At 41.9% G+C, this 19916-nt stretch overlaps 2 protein-coding genes across 9 annotated transcripts in view; one reads left to right on the top strand and one right to left on the bottom strand.

Annotated features, from left to right (window-relative positions):
- The window catches only part of PLAG1 (PLAG1 zinc finger), a 52890-nt gene extending 47410 nt beyond the window's left edge, over nucleotides 1-5480 (bottom strand). For 4 of the 6 annotated variants that reach the window (XR_012040880.1, XR_012040881.1, XM_072852452.1 and 1 more), the window contains exon 1: nucleotides 5285-5480. The gene's annotated coding sequence lies outside the window, so the exon portion shown is untranslated. Of the gene's footprint in view, nucleotides 1-4390; nucleotides 5031-5284 lie in introns of those variants that run through there. The other 2 variants (XR_012040882.1, XM_072852453.1) reach the window with 2 other exon arrangements.
- An 88-nt stretch (nucleotides 5481-5568) lies between these two features.
- On the top strand, nucleotides 5569-19588 carry CHCHD7 (coiled-coil-helix-coiled-coil-helix domain containing 7). Of its 3 annotated transcripts, none has more exons than XM_072852459.1 (5): nucleotides 5569-5833; nucleotides 8215-8440; nucleotides 8707-8784; nucleotides 9347-9445; nucleotides 10270-19588. In XM_072852459.1, the coding sequence occupies exons 2-5, from the start codon at nucleotides 8429-8431 to the stop codon at nucleotides 10369-10371; spliced, it is 291 nt and encodes a 96-aa protein (XP_072708560.1). In that variant the 5' UTR covers nucleotides 5569-5833; nucleotides 8215-8428; the 3' UTR covers nucleotides 10372-19588. The 3 variants fall into 3 exon arrangements, with proteins under 3 accessions (XP_072708560.1, XP_072708562.1, XP_072708561.1); XM_072852460.1 differs by lacking the exon at nucleotides 5569-5833 and adding an exon at nucleotides 5871-6961; XM_072852461.1 differs by lacking the exon at nucleotides 8215-8440 and having other exon boundaries at nucleotides 5589-5833; nucleotides 10270-19587.
- Nucleotides 19589-19916: the final 328 nt, after the last annotated feature.

The raw sequence follows: 19916 nt of genomic DNA, 5'->3' as shown, positions 1-19916 counted from the left end.
AAAGGCATTAGTAACTGCAATCTAATCAATTTCAGATAAAGGGTCACTATATTCCTTGAAAAATTAAAAATAAAATATAGGCAGCTGTATAAGTGATTATATTGAGAGTTAACCAGTGTTTTACATTCAAATTACAAGTTTGCACAATTTAAAAATCAAAATAAATTTAATTACATTCTAGATGTGATTTTTTTATTAGCAGGAAAAATACACAACTCTCCATTATCCAAATGCTCGGATCAATGCAAAAAAAATCCCCTACACTTCAGAAATTTAAACACTTCACATGTGATCAATACAAATTGTTACTTTGTTCTAATATTTTAATTATTTTAAAATAGCTTTTTAAGGCTACCTAAACATTTGGTAATTGGTTAAAGATGCTTAACAGTTCAGTGGATTGATACTGCACATTTCTTTCAAAAGTAATGCAAGCTAAATCCTCACTAGTAGCAGATATTTGGAGAATATCTCCTTGAGAGCAAGTGCTCTCTATCACTTCGGTGGTGGTGGCTGCTAACTCCTTTTAACTCTACACTGATTTGAGAATGGTCTAATTGCTCTAACATATTTCATGTTTTCCAGAATATCTCCCCTTGGTAAACAGATAAACTTGTTCAAGAACCCTCCCAAAAAGGTATTTGCTGACAAAAACTGGTTTTAAAGATATGGGAGGTTATAGATACAAAACTTAAAAAACTTATGTTTTAGACTCTGAAATAAAACATCTCTTCTAACAAAATAACCTTGAACAGTTACAAACAGTGGTTTATTTAGAACATGAGCAGTGCCCTCTTTAACCCATTAATTTTAAAACACATGCACTACTCTGAAAGGAGGAGACTTAAGGGCACCATTTTGACTGACTAGCTGCAGAGATGGACGACCATTAGAAGTGGCTGCACTTTGTATGCAGTGCCTTTTGGAATTACACAAACTTTTAAAAAGTGTCTTAATTTAAATCTCAAAGTTCTACACTGGGAAACTCGTTTTTCAGGATAATTACTAAATGAAAAGTACACACCAAGAAACACACTTGAACTAAGCATTCAAGAAAAGTTGAATGCATGTCAATTTAGATTCCTGTACTTGCTGTACTGTTGTAGAATACTGTAGTTATTAACTTTTAAACATTATTGAATAGGATTGATAAGTATCTAAGAAGGATTTTAATACATTTACAGCTCCCTAGTTTACCTACAAAAAGTAGGGTAACTTTACCAACAACATCCCATAGTATTTGTTTCCTCAGGTGTTTTAATTTTAGAAAATCTTGAAAAAATACTGAATCATGTATAGAACCAGAGCAACATATAATAGAGAAGATTATCTTAACTCTTAGAAGTAAGGAAGCTTTGAAAGTTACTTCTATTTTTATTAAACACCACATCATCCCTGTAAGAAGAATTCAGTGTTCTACAGAAAGAGAGTAAGTTTGTAAAAAACAATCCTAAACAACATTTATCTTCTGCTATTATTATCACCACCTGGATCATACCTTAAAATTAAACCCAGTTTAGAAGGGTATCAAATTCTGTGAGAACACCCTTTCCTCTTCCTCTTCCCTGTGTCCTGAATTTTGTACTATGGTTGGATACACTGAATTTACTTTATAACACATAACTGTAAGTCAAGAAAGATACTCCACAACATGTGCTTCTTTCATGTTGTTATTACCAGTGCCTCTACCTATTTTCAGCATTACAATATTAATGATTTAGAAGCTCTTAATTAGGTAAAAATGTAGTAACACATTAAACACTTCATACTGATGGTCACAGACACAGTATTTGAAGAGTTGTTAAATACTGTTCTCAGTACCATTAACTGCTTTATTAAAGTTAGTTCTGTACATCTACTACTATCTATCTACCCTGGTACATTAAAAACACCAACACATGGTGTACTGCTATTAATTTATCAATTTCTATGCATTTCAGGATAATGTTACTTCAGTCAATAAAAAGAAGAGATCAGTGTAAGAAATATTTGGAAAGGAACTCTTAAGTATAAATTCTTGCTAACTATAAAAGAGATCTCTAAACCATAAAAGACAGTTTGGGAAAAATGTTCAGTTTCATTCCTTTATACAAACTGATTAATCTTTCTTCCTTAATGAGCCTTTTTTTCTAGCCTAAGAGTAGTTAATGTGATTTAATTTTCACAACTGTGAGTCACTGGAAAACTTTGAGATTTCTTCCAAAATCTCTAACCACAAGACTATCCTAGTCAACAACTACTGTACAACAGCTTCTTTGGTCACACTTGCAGAAAAGGTAGAGATCATTTGCGAACACATGCTATTAGACACAGAGGGCTATCACAACTGATACTCAACTTCCACAAGTTCAAATAAAACATTTGCTGAAATAGCCTCCCTACAAGTTCAGTACCCCATCTTCCCTCTCGAGAACCACATACCTGTATTCAATTTTTAATCTAGAATTAAATACAAAGACTACAAAAACAAGGCACGTGTAAAGGAAACATCATAACTCCTCATAAAGATACCAAACTGCCATGTTAAGAGGCGATGTTAATTTTTTAAATAGGATATTTCACTGAAAATTAAAATACATAGGAGATAATAGGGGCAAACAGAGCATTTCACATCATTACAGTTAAACATTTACAAGTTAAAAATTGAGCAAAAAACTGTATCAGCCAGAACCCATGCTAAAAGCATGCATGCACACACACATGCACACACATACATGAAACTAGACCGCAGTTAGGATGATTTTTCTTTTTTTAAACAAAGCCAGAGGCAATTCTTCCAAGTGATGTTATAATTACACAGCTAAGGTGTACTTGTAAAAAGCCCCTAGTTTGGCCAATTAAAACCTACAGTTATTTTCACTACCGTCAAAACCTTTTGGGACTGTTCAGAAGATTTAAGTATAGAACAAGCTGTACAATGCTTTTCAACAAACTCAGGTGTCCCCAACAAAACTGAATTTATTCAAAGTAAAAATAATGCACTTCACAACTTTTACAAAATGTCTGTGAAATCGCCCTATGCACATAGGTCTCCTCCCAGGGAATTCACAGCTAGCAGAACAGCACTAGGTTTTAATATTAAACAACCTGAGACTATTTCATTTCTGCAACACCCATTCCAAAAAACGCTCTCCAAAACACAGCATTTTAATTAACACACCAAGAAAACTCCCCTCAAGACCTGCTACGCACAAAAGAATTGCTTTGATCCAAACGAATCTGCACGTTTTCCCCTATTATTCTGCCTTAATTTGTCAGAACAGGGCCGATTTGATACCTCTCTATTAAAAAAAAAAAAACAACGAACCATCCCTCTGCTAGAGGCAGAGGTGCTGCAGAGGTGATGATAACCCTAGGAAAAGAGAAGCTGTCTCTTTAAAATGCCCTGCTATGTCCCTGATCCCACGTGGAACCAACATCAGCAGCACTTTCGCATTAACTTCAATGTGAGGCGAGATGAGGCATCATTATTTTATATAAATAAAACGAGGAGACTGCAGAATACATTCTTTGTGGGAGACAAACAGGTGAACTGAACGTGCCTGGGAAACCAGCAACCACCCGCAGGAGAGGTGCCCTGCCCCTGAGCCCTCTCTGCTTTCCCTATGGAGCATTACCTCAACCCCACACTACCCTGAAGAATCCAGTTTAAATAGAGGAGGGAGCCACCAGGAAAAGTTGAAATTCAAAGGCAACGAAAATGCACTTTATAAACCGGAAAGGTTTACTCTTTGCCTCACACATCCTAATTAGATCAGGAAAGTGACACTACAAAGGCATTACATTCCGGTCCAAAAAAAAAAAAAAAAAAAAAAAGAAGAAAAAAAAGAATGGAAAAAAAAGGCAGAGGAAAAGAAAGGAGCCCCCATCTCCAAACCCCCCCCAAACACACCAAAAAGCATCAAAAAAGGAAGCTATAAAGCAGCACATACAGCATTTATCTTATCTAGGATCACTCCACATTACCCCCAAGTTATGCACTTTCTGCACTATCATCTCCCCCTACCTCTCTCTCCTGAAAGGGATTTTCACGTTTTCTCATTGTCGGTGGCGAGTTATAAGAGGCTTTTGCCTTTCCAAAGAATTCATCAACAAAAAAAAATAATAAATATTAACTCCTTGCTCCCTGAAACCTTAAAACGGTCTCGGGAAGACACGGGTTTTATTCTGTTACCTTGAGGAAGAAAAGGGGGAGCAGCCCCGATTTTTAGGTATTTTTTGGCATTTTTTTCTGATTTTTATTTTGTTATATGCCTCAGTTCTCCCTCCATTTTGGTTGTTTATGATACTGACAACAAGCTGTCCCTGCTCTCTCTCTCTCTCTCTCCGGATCTCTCCTGCTTTCAGTTAGCAAACCCCCCTCCCCAATGCAACGCGGCTCAGCACTTACTTGGGTTCACACTTTTCTCTAAACACACACCGATGGGGAAGGGAAAAGCTTCTGGGCCACTCGGAGGGGGAGAGCAGGCAAATTCGTTTCTTTATTACGAAAAAAAAAACTTTTGTCCAAAAAACGACGGGAAAGGGGGGTCGAGCGCCCCAAAGTCACTCCGGATCCCCCCAAAGCCGCGGCCGCCAGGTCCGGGGGACACCCCACGGGTAGCCGGGTCCGCGGGGGAAATTTCTGTGCGAAATTCGGCCGGTTTGAGGCGGGGGGCGAATTTATATTAATTTTTTCCCTCATTTTTCGGCACCGCGGTCTCTAATGTCTTCCGCTCCCTCTCGCCGCTCTCGCCGCTGTCACTGCATTCACAGCACAGGCTCCGGAGAGGCGAGGAGGGGAGGGGGCGGCCGCGCAGCTCCTGCTCCTGCCCCTGCCCCGCGCCGCCGCCGCGGCCCCGGCCCGGCCCGCCGCGGGGGTCGGCGGCGGGCACCCCGCGCCCTCCTGCCGTCCCCCGGGCAGACCGCTGCCTCGCCCGCTCGCTCGCGAACCAACATAGCGCCGCGGGGAGGGAGGGGAGGAGTGGAGGAAACTCCTGAGAGAGGTTTTTCTGAAAATCATCTCTTTCTCCCTCCGAGGGAGGGGAAGGGGGGCACCGCTCGCCTCGCCTCCCCTCCCCTGCTCTTCCCCTCCGGGGGGGTCCGACGCGGGGCGGTGGGGGGCTGCGGGAGATGGGGGAGAGGGATGGAAGGGAGGGATGGTTAACACAAACTTTTCCTCGCTGCTCGCTGCTCCTCTCTCCTCTCCCCCCTCCTTCTCCTCCTCCCCCTTCATAATTTAAATAACCCTGATATTTCCCTGCTAAACCCCGGCGCCTGCCCCCCAAACCCGCAGCAGACTCACCGCGGGAGCCTCAGCATCCCCTCTGCGCCCCGTTTCCACCCTTTACAGTGTTCTCCGATTTTTCTGTAATTTTTTCCCCATATTTCGGGCTGGACGCGGCGGGCCTGGAAATTGTTTGCTTTCCCGTCTTTCCAGCAGCCATTGTAGTGTATGCGCTGCGGTGCAGCCCAGCCTGCCGCACACGCCGCGCCCACACCGCCCGCCGCCCACACGCACCGCGGGTTGGACGCCTCCCCCCGTCAGTCAGGGCCGCGGCCGCGCCCCGCCGCCGGCGCCTGCGGCCCGCGCCGCCCGCCCCGTTGGTGGAAGGAGGCGCCGCTCAAGGCCGGGGCGGGCCCGCCGCCGCCGCCATTGGCCGCCCGGGCCTGCCACTCAGCGCCGCCGGGGCGTGGGCGGCGGCGGCGCTGGGCCGGGGGGAGCCGCGAGGCCGGGAGCGGGGTAGGCTGCGCCCGTACTTAACCGGGCTGCCCGAGCCGCTGACGTCTTTCGAATTGGAGACGGGCTGCCCCCTCCCGCCCCGGGCTCCCGCGGACACGGCCGGGGACGGAGGTGAGTGCCGCCGCCGGCGACCCGCGCTGCCCGCCCGCCCGCCGTGCCTGCGGCTGAGCGCCGCTTCCCCTTCCCCGCCGGAGGAGGGGAGGCTCGCTCGCCCTTCGCCGCCCGCCCGCCCGCGGGCTGGGGGAGCCCTGCCTGGCCGGGAGTCGGCGCGGGGGGCCCGGCGGCGGCGGGGCCCGGGCACCGCTCTCTGGCGGCAGGTGGTGCTGAGGGAGGGCTGCGCGCGCGCGCCGGCCGGCGGCCGTTGGGCACCGGTGGCCGTTGGGGAGAGGGGCCGGCGGCGGCGGGGGAAGGGGGCGCGGGGCTCCTCCGGGCCCCCTGCCGCCGGTGAGGAAGGCAGGGGCTGGGTGGTGGTGGTGGGCGCCGGCGTCTCCCCGGCGCTGGCCGGCCCCGTGGCGGCCCGCCCGCCCCCTCTGCACCTGACTTGCCCCCCAGCCCTCTTCTGGAGGCTGAGGCGGGCGAGGCCGCTCAGCTGTGCCGAGCGTCCGGAGCCGCTGGCTGCCTCCTCCCGCCCCCCGCTCCTCTTGCTGTAATAGCGATAAAAACCGTAGCATTTTTATACGGCCTTCACTCCAGGGTCTAAGGTTTAATAAGCTGGTCCGTACTGCAGCATAATTAATGATGTTGAATGTATATGTGCGTTTAAAAAAGCCAAACGCTTTTCAGTGGGAGGGAGCCCATGGAAAAATGTCCTGATGGTTTATGAACTGAAAAAGCCCTAGGGTTAAAGAGTGCTAGCAACAAATGTATTTCTCTGTGGTACAGTTTACAACTGTTAATGTGTTAAAGCATAATTAAGAACTGTGGAATAGACAAGCCTTTGGTTGTGGTTAGGCTCAGACCTGTAATCTGAAAGCAGGAAGGGAAGCCTGTGCATGTGCAGAAACTGGGGGGAAAGAGCTCTTCCTGCTCGACTGCTCATTCACTCACACAGCAGCGTTTCGGTGTGATCTCCCTGCCCTTCTAGCTGATAATGTTTCAAGTCCTGAAGCACTTCGGAGTGGGGAAGAGAGGAACACGTGCAGGAGCTATCAGACCTTTTTGGTAGTACTGAGTATGTTTAAGCATTTGCTTACCCTGAACTAAGCAACTTCATGAGAACCTGAACTGCCTGTTCATTAAGTAGGTATTTAATGTATTGTGTGCATTGTTCCTTAAGCTGGACACGGTTGCAGGCTCTGGTAGTGTAATCAAACTGAAAATGCTAATTGCAGTTTTGTGTAATGAACGCTGATGATGACGCATGCTACGACTCAGGAGTACTCTTTCAGAGAGTAAGGCTGAAGTCAATCTAATGCCGTACACCTTGAGGCATGTCTGCTCAAGTGGTACTTACACCTCTAATATCAATGAAACAGAGTTGTTACGCAGACACAAACCTCTAAAAACGTTGTGCCTGACTTAGATGAGGCATTGTGATATGCTGCTTTTGTTTTCTTCTTTTGCCCCCTCCTTCCTTGAAGTCTGCATGATCCTATTGTTCTACATGCTTGTGTTTCCATTTGAGTTGGAAGTGCCTGATCAAAAATCCTCTTGCACCCATAAAAAAGCAAACATTTGCCTAGCTTGTAAAGTTAACTTAAACACTGAATAGTTCTCGAAGGAAAATGGAAGGGTTTCCTGATGCTTTCTTTGAAAGGCCCATTTGCAGAAAACGATTGTGTGGAATGCAAAAAAATACTCCTAGGCATCAGAAGAATATAGTTGCACAGGATGTAAAATCTTAGGCTTATTCACCTGCAATAGCTTACTCTTACTCAAAGAAGAACTTCTATCTAAAACATTGCTTTCTGTCTGTGAGCTACTAAGAGCAGTGTTTGATTTTTTTATTTGCTGATATCAAGTAAAACTGGCTTTTTACTGCAGACTTGCAGTTATCATTCTCTAATGTGAACAGAAACAGGTTTAAGTTTAGAATTAACAGCAATGTCTTCATGAGAAAAAAAAACCAACAAGATCAAGCAAGGATGTCTTTCACAGTTTCCTTAATCAGCTGTACTTTAATTTGCTGCAGAGAGTTCTCTTCCCCAGTCCTGTGTTTCTGCTTGCATTGGCTCAAGCAGTCATCTGGTCAACATTAATTTATTTTTGGTTAGATTTAGTATTTGTTTGGAACAAATACCTGCATGGCCATATGTGTGCCAGAGGCAATGTATGGGAAGTAGTAAAGGGAAGGAGGGTCTGCTTTTCATCTTGATGTCATCATCTTGGATCAGTATAGGTTCTTGGCACTGAACTCTGTGTCTCTCAAGCTTACAGTTCGTAGAGTCAATGTCAAACTGCTAAACTGGTGAAAAATGTGATTCAAGCTGTCATACACAGTGTAAGCGGATCTGGTCCCTCCTTGTGGTGAAACCATTTCTTTTTCTGTTAAGTCTCTGATGCAGTAACACAGGACATGGTTGGGCACTTGTTATACCTGGGAAGGCTCAGTGAAGATACAGATGTGATCCAGCTAAGGAGTAGGCACAAAGCTGGAAAACTTAACTTGTATGTTGCTCCCACACACTACTAATTGAAATGTCTACAGTGTGTTGGCTGTGAACATTTTCTGTGGAGCTGTTTCTCCTAGACACGGTCGCTTCCTCAATGATACGACAGGTTGGTATGAGAGTCACTGCAGTGGCTCCATTCTCTGCAGGAATTTATCAAGGAGTAAGCAGTCTCAGTGACAGGCTAAACTTGCCTGAGTTGTCTTGCTGTTAATGCTTTTGAAACAACATTTTGGAAAATAAGTTTTGTGGACTTTTTTTTTAAAGACAACCAGTGTGTGTTATCGGAAGGCCTTTATTACATGCTGCAGTTCAGACTTAATCGTGAGTTGCTATTAAAAGTAGATACTTAACCTGTTGCTTTTCTGTTTCTAGCCAAGGTACGAGTGTCTGTCTAGAATGTCCAGGCATGCACAACAGCTTAGAGACCATGATATAAATCCATGTGTAGTGGTAAGATGATCAGATTGGGATTTCTGTTTGTATGTTTCAATGTTAAATAATGCAATTTCTAGAGGATTTTTTAATGGATAGCGCTCTGGCGTTGGCATTTTGCATAAAAAGTTTCTTAGAGTGTGAAGGTGGGAAAAGCTGAAAAGCATGTTACAGTAAGTGTGAAATAACAACCAGTAATTCCTCATAAATATGAGTAATACAACTGATAGCAGTCTCGTCAATTTTCTGTCCTTAAAACCAGAGCCTGAAATCCTGGTTAGACAAGCTTGGTTGATTTTAAGTCTTTTGTGGGTTATACCAAGCATCTTTGTAAACAACTATTCTGTGGACTCTATCCTTACTATTTAAAGAGTACTACTGTCTGTTATCTGTAAATGAAGTCATTGCTTGGAATTACCAATTATCCTTTGTGATAGATGTTCCTCTGCTCTCTTTGATAGTATTCTTTCATCTGAGAAGCTGCCTCCTATCTTCATAGATATTCTGGGACTTGTTAGAATTTTTAGACACTGAGTACAGTAGCTTCCCTCAGCTCTGAAGTATGTTTTCCCTATTAAAGGAAATGGATGCCTCTAGAAAATGTATGGATGACAACAACTGTAACAAGGATATGTGTACTGCTTATTTTTTGAAGTACAAAAGCTGCAGAAAATTCTGGGTAAGCACAGTAGATTTTCTAAATTTTGCTCCATGCTTTGCTTTAAGTACATTACTTCTGACACACTGCTTTCTGAACTCTTCAGGCTTAGCTAGTGCTGACTGCTACTGTTTTTATGGTGATTTACAGGCCTAGGTAGTCTCGGTATGTGTTGCTGGAAGACTTGAGCGGATGCACATTGAAGTACTTCACTTGGTTTTCCTAAGTTTACCCTCTTAGATTGTGAGTCAGTGTTCTTGCAGTACCTGGTATGTTTCCCTCTGAATTTGAGTCAGATATTTCTAGAAATAAGTTCTGGTTTAAATGGATATAACAAAAAAATTCTGAGGTAAGATGAAGTTCATCTGTTTTTCCATTGGTTTGGGTCATGTTTACTTTAAGATAAAGCTTAGGAAGAGTTCATTCCTATTTGGTGGTGTCCTTATTTCCTTCTCTCTTGCAGTAGAAAAGTCTCATGAGGAACTGTGTGCAGTTAAACTGTTCTCTGCTATTTTCTTTCCTTATGCCATAGTAGTAAAGTCTTTTAGCTCAGCCTTCAAATAATTGCACAAACTACTAAAAAACTACTTACAGACAATTGCACATTAGTCTTATATAGTGTAATGGGAATACTGTAATTTAACTGTCTTCTGAAGCAGCAAGGTAAACTATCAAATATCTTCAATTAAATACTAGTACGTTTAGTTATCAGCTAATCAGACTTGGAGTATCTGGCTCTTGATATATAAAGAGTACTTCTATTAAATAATCTTATTAATTTGCAGCTCAGAGGCAGAGACTTCTGAGAAATCTGTGTTCTCATGGTCACTTTCTTCTATTTTCAGCATGACATTATGATGCAAAGGAGAAGAAATGGTGTGAAACCAGAGATGCCCTCAGCAGAAGAGAGAAAGAAAATGTTGGAATCAATGGGGAAGCCCTACTGACTAGAAACTTGCATTGACTGACTGTTTTCACTGTACATATGAAGACTTACCAGCAACGAGTTGCCCTTTTATGAACTGGACTTTACAGTTGCCATATCTTGGATTAAAATAAGCTCTTAAATTTTGAAATGTGTGAGCTTTCTAGGGTAGAACTTCCTGGTTTTATTCATATTCCCTGTCTTGGGAACTTGGCCTCTCACTGGAAGACGTGGGTATCAACACAGCTTATGTGTCTAGACTTTGGAAGTAGAAACTAACTTGCTGTGAAATGCTAAACACAAAATTAATGGGACTTTCAAAGTCTGTTTGAAAAGAGGGGTCTGGTGAATGTTGCAGTGTAGTTCTAAGGATGGAGCGGGTTGAGAGACTGGTATGTGCAACATGTTTCTTGCATCCAGCTATTCTGCCTAATATTCTGGATTTGTCATGTGTGATCCTATCACTATTTTCACATGAGTTGTATGCTGTGTCCCTGGTTTAAATAAGACTGTTCACGAACTAAAAATCCCAAATCCAACAAGCTTGTCATTAGGTCTGCCACTGCACTCATCAGTGACAGCAGAAGCTTGCAATAAATCAGATCCACAAGCTTTGCTTGTTACAAGGTTAGAGAGGTTGATGAAGATAGAACTGAACTCCTCAGGTCTGAACTGAATAGTACCTTCTGTGGATAGTAAATAGATACTTTGCTGGCAGGGAGGCAGGGGGACTTGTAGACATGTAAACGTATACTCTGAGTGACATGGCAGGTTTAACTATAGTACATCTATCTAAGACTCTCTGGACAGCTGAAGCCCTGGGTTTGGAAATGCTTACTCATACAAGACTACAAAGCTCAGTTTGAACAGGTAGTCTAATCTTAAGTAAGATTGATTCCTTAACTAAACTGAACAACTAGTAAGTGTAAATGGGTGGCTGTCTAGTGGAAACACTGTTTTCTTACCTTTAGTACCTTCAGGTGTCCTGGCTTAAAAGCTTGCATCCTGTGGTAAAACAGAAGAACCACTGTCATGAGCTCAAGTTCCATGTGAAATCCTTTAGGACTTACTGCGATCAAGTTGGCAGAACTCTGGCTGACCTCATGGAGGATGGTGTAAAAGTGTTGTCTCTATTTAGACTGTTTTGGAAAGACTTCATGGCTTCCTGTTTCTCCTTCTGTCTGGCTTGCCTTGTTTCTTTCCACTGGAGGCCTATTTCTATGCTTAGTGGGATTTTTATGCTGTTTCCACCTTTCCCCTTGTTTGACCTGACTAGTAACTAATGGAGATCTGCTTTTTCTCCTCTTCTTTCTGTCTGTTCTCCTTATACATCTGAGTTTTGAAATGGATTGATCATACCCTTTCTGTTACTGGAATGAGTGTGTAACTCTACGCCTTTTGAGTATGCAGTTGTCTGAGCATAGCTGTGCAGCCTCCAAGCCATGTCACAAGTTCTCTAGTCAGTTCCTGGCAAGGGAAATAGACTTTCTTCAGTCAAGATCATCAGATTCTTTATTTTAAATTACTTTCTCTGCACTTAAAATTCAAACTTGGCTGACATTTTTCTTTGTGGAACAGAGAAGAAACTTTCGTTATAGATTCAAAGGCTCTTTCTTGCCCACCAACTTCTTGTCACCTTCTTCTGATACCCTCCTACATACCAGTCTTTCCTTCTTTTTTCCCATTTGGCACCAGTTCTTTTTTACTGCTTCGAGCATTTTGGTCTGTTCCCGTTCCAACTTTTTTTTCTAGTAACTTTGTCTCTAACCTAATGAAGTCCTGCAATGACTTTCTAATACAGCTCCTCTTGAAGGTCTTGTGTTCTTTGTTCTCCTTGTCTTAGTGAGAGGAGAAGTCCTTGTTTTTATTAGTCAGACTTAGCCATGGTAATTCCTCATTGGCCATGCCTCTATTTGATCTTCTTGTTCCTCTGCAGTTTTGGGGGAGCTGATTGTCCCCTTGTCCTTGGGGCTATCTTTCTAGACTCTTCTGGTTTTGCTGCCTTGCTTGTCTAAGGGCACCTTCTCTCCCACTTGGCACAGGTTTGTCATTTGGCACCTCTGCTGTATCCTTGGGTATGTTCTTTGCTCCTATGGCTTTAGCTACTATGCTAGTGCTTGCTGTTTTCCTCTTGCTGTGCTCTTATAGTCTGGGCTTACATTAAAATCTACTGTATGTTTTAGTTCTGTGCAAGGAAAACAGCATCTCTTGATGAGCTTATGCAAGGAAGAATCGGCATAATTACAAGTTCCTTAAAGTCATCTCACTTATCCTACGTTTTCCTTTCAAGTTTTCTTTGAGTGTAGAAATGCCCTTTCTCCTAGGTTATTGTTGCATTTACAGTTTTTTTCCTGACAATATTTACTTGGAAAGTTTCTGCTGTTTTTGTTTTCTTTTAAAGGATGATTGACTTATCTTTAGACTTTAATAGATTCCTTGTACTGCTTTGTAAAGTGTTTGTAAAGAACTAGTACTGGACTTCAGAAAGTCAGAAAAGGAGATGCATTCCCTGCTTGCGAGTATCAAACAATGCAAGAATGTGGGATCACAGGGCAGGCTAAGGCACATGTAATGCAAGAACAGTATTCTAATATTAGACTTCCTGGTCATCAGTGGACACACATGGTAAGCTCCCTGTGGGTGTTACCACAAAATTGAGTTTAGTGAAGAACTGAAGGCTACTTAAGCAGTGACCTTGTGGATTTAATTCAGGTAATCAGTCATCCATTGTAGGGAATGCCATTTATTCATTTATTTCCATTGCATATGCCTTACAGTTACTGTTAAAGAACACAGCTTTGAAGAATCTTGGAAAGCAAGAGGTTTTCTTCCTTATGTCATAATGCCTCTCAAGAGTAATCCATTAGTTAAGCCTGAGTTTTGATAATTTTTCCCTCTCTCTGGATGCTGCTGTTCTTGCTTTCACTACTGAAGCTCAAGAGTGGTTAGTTATGATAGCGAAAACATAGGCTCTTACATATGAAATTGTTGAGTCTTTTCAATTAATTTTTGTAGTGTGATTGTTCTCACAACCAAAGACAGTGAAAGATAATGGTCTTTTCCTCATACCTGAGGACTTATATTCCACACTTCACTGAAACACTGAGGTAAGCTGTAGCCTGCCAGTCTTACTGGGCAGAAATAAACTGCATTGAATTCTTAGTTTTGCTAAAGCACACTCGTGTGTACTAACCCAGAAAACATAACACAATGGACCAATATAATTAATTCAGAAGCAGGGAAAAGACCTGTGGGGTTTGTTTTGTTTAATAGGTGTAATTCTTCATTTTGCTTGTGGTACAAGGACCAAATCTGGATAGTGGCATTAATGTTTCATTATTTTTTTGACAGCTGGATGGTGCTGTTGCACAACAGACTGTATGAAAACAGAATCACTCCACCCACTACTGGCTCTTTCGAGCTTTTTTAGCCTCTTCCCACAGAGACAGCAGAACTCATGGAGGAGAAAGGGAAGATTAGTGCTGTCTCTACATTATAAACAGAAGAGGAGGACAAGAGTGTAAATCACTGCTGGAACATAGGAGGTTTCTCTGCAGCCTGAGAAGCTTTGGAATATGGTCATTGAAGGAGTATTTTCACTGTGGTCACTTGGTCACAGCTGAGCACTGAGCAGCAGCTACAGGCTCTCTGCCAGGCCCAGGTGAATGTCCAGACTCCCCTCCGTACACTTTACCACCTTGCCTTTCCTATTACCCTACAGCGCAAGGCCTTTGTATGTTTGGCTCTGGAAGTTTTCTGCTGCCACAATTGGGATGAGTCTGTGCTCTTGAAGCTGTTAGAAGACACACACGTAGCCCTAGAGTCCTGAAAACTTCTTTGGGCTTAAGAGCTGAAACTTTGAAAGGCAGGGAGTTGCATGTGCTGCACCTCAGAGTCTTTCATGGTCTTCTAATAAAACTTTTGCACTCATGTGTGACCAAGGGCATGCATATAGGGGAGATTTCCCTAAAACTTCCATAGAACAGGTAGGATGAATTTAGAGTATACAATGTTATTCTGCTCTAATGCCTTTGGAGGCAGACCTTAACTCATGTTAAAAGTATCTGCATCTCTAAAGTCAGTCTTCCAAAATAGCTCCAAAAAAAGTAATCGTAGTATGAAAAAAGTTTGGAAAAATAGTACACTATTGCAGGCTTTTATTCTCTTGCAAGAATTTGAGGCAACTGGAGGAAATAGTTCTGTAAGGATTAAAAAGTAAAACAAGCATACTACTACAGCATTTTTTAAACTTCTGTTGCAGCCTATTTGATAGGAAAAATGTAAGAGGGAAGTACTGTGTTTATACTGGCTAAATACAGTGGGTCATGAAAATAAAACCTTAGTATGTTTTTTATACATGTGATATCATGTATGTAGTAACTAAGACTCATCAGATTTTGAATAAGTAATTCCTCTCCATCCTTTAGGTTCCTACCTTCATGCCTCCTATCTCAAAATCATTTTCTGAGGATTTTCAGTTTTAAGGCCTTCAACATAATGATTGTCAAATCACACATTATTACTTCCCTTTTGACAACTGAGCTGCTAAACTGAATGCAGCTAACTTGAAATTCCTTTGCAACTTGCCTGTCTGTCCTTTCAGTATCCCTTTCAATAGGCTCAATCTCTTGTCTTCGTCACACTGATGCTATATTCTGCCCTGTGGACACTGTTCTCCTATTACATTAATTTTTTTATTTTTTTCCTTGGGTATTGATTTCTGTATTACCTTCTTGCTTTTATCAATTACACTGTCTTCCCACCCTGTCTTGTAACTTTTTGATCACCATCCATGCCTGAGGTTCAGAGTTCATCTTGGAGGTTTCATTCTACAGCTTTATCCTCCCTAACTGCCTTTTGCCTAGTCATTTCTTTCACAAGCTAATTTCCATTAGCTCTGGCTGGAATATCTTCCCTGCTCACATATGCGTTATACAACTGATTTATTTTTTTTAAGTGTCTGTTTTTTCAACACCATCTTCCCCTTCAACCCAAAAATGCACTTCTATAGCTAATTCCCTGTGATTTAAAAAAAAAAAAAGCTACTCTAGCAGCAAACTCTAAGACTACATGTGTGTCTATATAAACTGCTAATTAGGTAGCTAGTGAAAGCATCTCCTTTTTTTTTAAAGTTCTTGTAGCCCTTTCTCAAAAAAGCTTTCCAGTCTCACTTGTAGTATGGTGGTGCATCATGTTTAATTCAGGCTGTCAGCTCCTTGAGCAGCAACCTGCCATTTTGTATTAGTCTGTAGAATGCTGTACACAGCTGTGGCACTGGAGAAACAATACAAATAATACTGAAGTTGGTTAGGTTGAGAGCTATGACAGATTTTCACCTCTTTCTGATACTGAAGTAACGTGGCAGATGGTCTAATTATTATTAGCAGTTCCTTCCCTGGAAAATCTCTTCTGAGGAGAGACATGAGGGCCGTTTAATATGAAAAGCTTTCTCCCAATGCTGTCTGTGGGAGTAATTCCTGCATTTGTTATATAATGTCTAACAATCAGAAAAGTTGGGTGGCATGGCTCTTCCATCAATAGGACAGAGGTTTCTTTTGGTGGTGTTTTTTTAAAGCCAATAAAATCTTCATTGTCAATGAAGCTAGGCATACATCTATTTTTTTTCTGAGAACATTCTTTTAAAATTAATTTTGAGATTGTTTTCTATATATAGGCTTTTTCCCCTTTTGCTAAGTAAATTGTGATATTTGCATCAACTTCTAGGTCCTTTATACCCCAAAGGATTATTCGTATTTACAGCCTCCCTATTTCAGGGGCTGTGTGGTTTTTTTGCAACTTTCAATCTGAGCAGATTCTGTCTGGAGCCCCAACCCTAATCTAGTTAAACCTATCTGGAACTATTCTACAACCTGGTATTGTTGTTGTTTGGGGTTTGGGTTTTTTTTAAACTCAAACATTAATTGTTGGCAAATTAGGTTTCGCATTGCACTATTCTTCCACTCATTACTCTCTCTTAAAAGTCCCACTACCCTTGGGCTACCTCTTTACCTATTTTACTTTGCTAAACAGCTATGCACTGCAAACACTTCCTGATACTTAAGTGACTTTGGCAGAACACAGACTTGAAACAAAAATGAAAATTGCTCAATGCCTGCTATTTTCTTTAACATTGTTTTCATTTTCAAACAGTTTAAAAAATATCTTGCCTCCTCCTTCTATTTCATATTTCTTCTGGGTCACATCAGTGGATACAATCTATGAGCCACCTTTTGAAGCTGCTATGTAACAAACATTTTCTGTTAATGCCAAACTCTTTATTTTACCTGGAAAATGTTTTTACCCTTTTATGATAAACTTTACCACAAATATTGCCTCCTGTTTTAGTTTTTTCTCTGTACTATATATTTTGTTCTCTTCTAGCAAAGAGGTCATCTTGTATCTAACATCCTCAGTGGAACAGAAGTGCATGCATCTTTGACTACCTGTTCTTTATTTCTCACCACTCAGTATTTTAAATTTACACCTTCTCCAATATACTTTGTACATTTTTTTCTTAAAGGTTTTAAATTCAGACTTTGCTTTTGGAAAGGTGCTGTTAAATTCTGGTACTTCAGCACCTTAACTATGCCATGTGTATGTTTTGTTTTGTTAACACTTCATGTGACAGTTTCCTGGCACAAAACCTGTCCTTTGTGCCAGGGAATATCAATGTTGTCCATTGCCCTGTAAAATAAGAATAATCGCCCTCTGTCATTGCAAAACACCCTTTCATGTGTGCTATGGATCAGTGGATTTAAAATAGAAAGTAACAAATCAACTATTCTTAAAAAAGCAACCCTCTTTAAATTTACTGTTACTGGAAGGGATGAAAAGAAAAAGATTTCTTTAACTGCTTTACAGTAAAAGCAGTTGAATATCAATGCTGGATGATGTTAAAAATAGCTGGAAACTATACAGTTTGGGAACTGGATGGGTCAGGGGTCAGATTTTTGTTGTATATGCATACAACAAAATTTAATTCAGTGTTCTGTGTACAGATAATACTGTGCCATGTTATATCAATGGGTTAAAAACTGCACTTATACTTTAGAGTAGTTCCAAAATGGAAAACAATTGTAAAATGAATAAGATGATGTATAATGATGAGAAAGATTGTGCTCAAGATAGAAAAGAGGTACTCGCTGAATACACTAAAAGCAATTCATAGCTGTAAGACAAAGTTAGACTAATAGTAGAAATAGGGGGCATCAGCTCAAGCTTGCAAATGCTCATAAGCCTGTGAGGAATCTAAACATTTTTCACTGATGATAAAAGATGGCAATTGTTTTGTCAAAAAAGATTTTGCAATGTTCTCACAGAAATAGTTCACAAAAATAGCCTGCTGGTAGTATTCTTTTATTGTGCTACACGTGAATCTCAATTTTTCTTGCCTTGAAACATGTGGACCCCTGAGCAGTCCTGGGCTCTAGAGTTGAGTGCAACTGTTGAAGTGATCAGTGAATGTGGTTGCATGTGAAAAGTAGTTTTCACAGGAGTTTTGTGGCATTTTCTCCTGATTTTTGTTAAATAGTGGAATTGAATGAAGTTGCTGCAGTGGAATATGTTAGCAATACAGCACTTGCTTCAATACGTAAGTAACAAAAGGATGGAATGAAGATAAAGGGACAGATCCTTAAGTAGGGTGTGTGCTATGAATTTGCCACATCCTGCAGTATCAGTCTTCAGTACTTTGGCTCTAGGTTTCCTGGGGTGAATGGACTCAAACAGATGTTACTGATGGTCTAAGAAATGCTGTGTTTTAGTATTATTCTACTTGACAGGTAAACAAAAGCAGTTCCTGAAATAAGTTAAAGATGGCTGTTTAAGATCGTGGGCTGGTCCTATACAGGATGGAAGAACCACTTTGACTCTCAAATTCAAAATGTAGATCCCCAAGGGCCTTTTCATGTGTTGGCTGTCTCTGATTTCAGACATCTAGAGCCTGTGTGTGCCAAATGCTTTGATATCAGAAGTCCCTGGTGCTTCATGTTCTGCTTTGCACTTTGGTGCCGGCAGTGCTGACAGATTGGGTGTCTCTCCCCACCTGGGCACTGCTGGGATTTATGGAATAAACATTTCACTCCATCAGCCCTGGAGAGTGATTGTGAAGTCTGCTAGTGTGTGGGTGAGCAGAAGGAAATTTATTTTTCTGCAGGGTGTTACTTGATGGTAATACTTTCAGTGATTCCCTTCAGCAACTGCCATTCCAAGTCCCTTGTTCCTGCCCTCCAGCTGGTGCCTCTGTGATCCCCACTGTCAATGCTGGTGCAGGGCTCTAGCCTGGGGAACATATCCAGCTGCAAAATTGCGAAGGGAAACTGGGGAGAAAGGGAGGCCCAGTGCTTTTTCAGCCCAGCTGGACCCCCGGGCACCTCACTGTGCAGCTGCAGCCACGCTTGTGCCCCTGGGTCAGAAGGGACAACATCGGGTGTCTGAGTGAGCAGCAGAGGACAGGGAGCAAATGCTGAAGCCACAGCTGCTATCACAGGCCACGCAAGGCTTTCTGTGCTTGAAAAAGGGGCTTAGGTATTCAAAGCTGTGAGTACACAAGGGCTGTGATTCTCGAGGTGGGAGGCAGATAAAACCTAGAAGGAGCCATGATTTCCTAGCATCTCCAGCTGGGCAGTTTAAATAGTCTTCTTGACAGCATGCCAGTCTTCTTAGTCCTAGATGTGATCACGTTGCAATTAAGTGCTGCAAGCACACGTCTGAGGAGTAGAAAAGCACTGAAAAGGCTCACTGGTAGGTTCTACCTACCTGTGAGTTAAAAGCAGTTTTCAGGTTTCTGCCCTTTAAATTTTAATGTTCAAAACCCTGAGAATCAATTATGTTAATAAATACTTTAACACCTCAGCTCTTTTAGGGTTGCTGTGGGACAAGAAGACTTCACAAAATGCTTTGGTTTTCTGCGGTGTAGAAAAATTGCCAGCCAGGAGTTGGCAGAGAGCATCAGTATCTCTCGGTCTCCTCCAGTTGGCAGCTGCAGGAGATCGGCCTGCCGGAAAAGCTGCTGTAAAGCTGGATGTTTGCAAACAGCCAGCTGCTCCTTGTGTCGGGGAAATCTCATTCTCGGTTTGACCCAAACGGGTACAGATCTGCTTGATTTTGTACTGGTCTGGAAATGCAGGCTGGTCATTTTTGAATGTGCTAGTGAGGTCATTTGTTGCTGATTATTGCTACCAATTGGCCTCTGTTAAGCAGCGAGAAGCCAACTCTGTTTCTAAAATCTAAAGCAATTTGCTAATTTAAAATGTTAATGGATTCACTTATGTTTCTGTTTGCATCCTCTATCAGGTCTAGAATTGCTATTCACTTGTAGAGAATGATTTTGTGTGCAAGTTTTTCCTCATGATTTATTTCCAGTTCAGCTTTCACATTGCTAGATTCTGCACCAACCCAAGAGAAATAACATTTTCTGTTCAGTAAGGGACTAATACTTTTGATGAGATGTTTCTGACACAGGAGGTTCACAGATGTTTTTGCACAAGCCTTTAAAAGGACATTCGACATGTGGCGTTGCAGGAACATATTCAGCAAATTTTAGGTAAGCAAATTGACTTAACTTAA

Source organism: Ciconia boyciana, chromosome 2 (assembly GCF_034638445.1).
Source record: "Ciconia boyciana chromosome 2, ASM3463844v1, whole genome shotgun sequence".
NCBI classification, from domain to species: domain Eukaryota; kingdom Metazoa; phylum Chordata; class Aves; order Ciconiiformes; family Ciconiidae; genus Ciconia; species Ciconia boyciana.
This window is presented reverse-complemented; position numbering and strand designations above follow the sequence as displayed.

Coding starts and splice junctions, on each gene's coding strand:
- CHCHD7 (XM_072852459.1), top strand. Junction 8,785..9,346: donor ATATAAATCCATGTGTAGTG/GTAAGATGATCA, acceptor TCCCTATTAAAG/GAAATGGATGCCTCTAGAAA. Junction 9,446..10,269: donor AAAGCTGCAGAAAATTCTGG/GTAAGCACAGTA, acceptor TTCTATTTTCAG/CATGACATTATGATGCAAAG.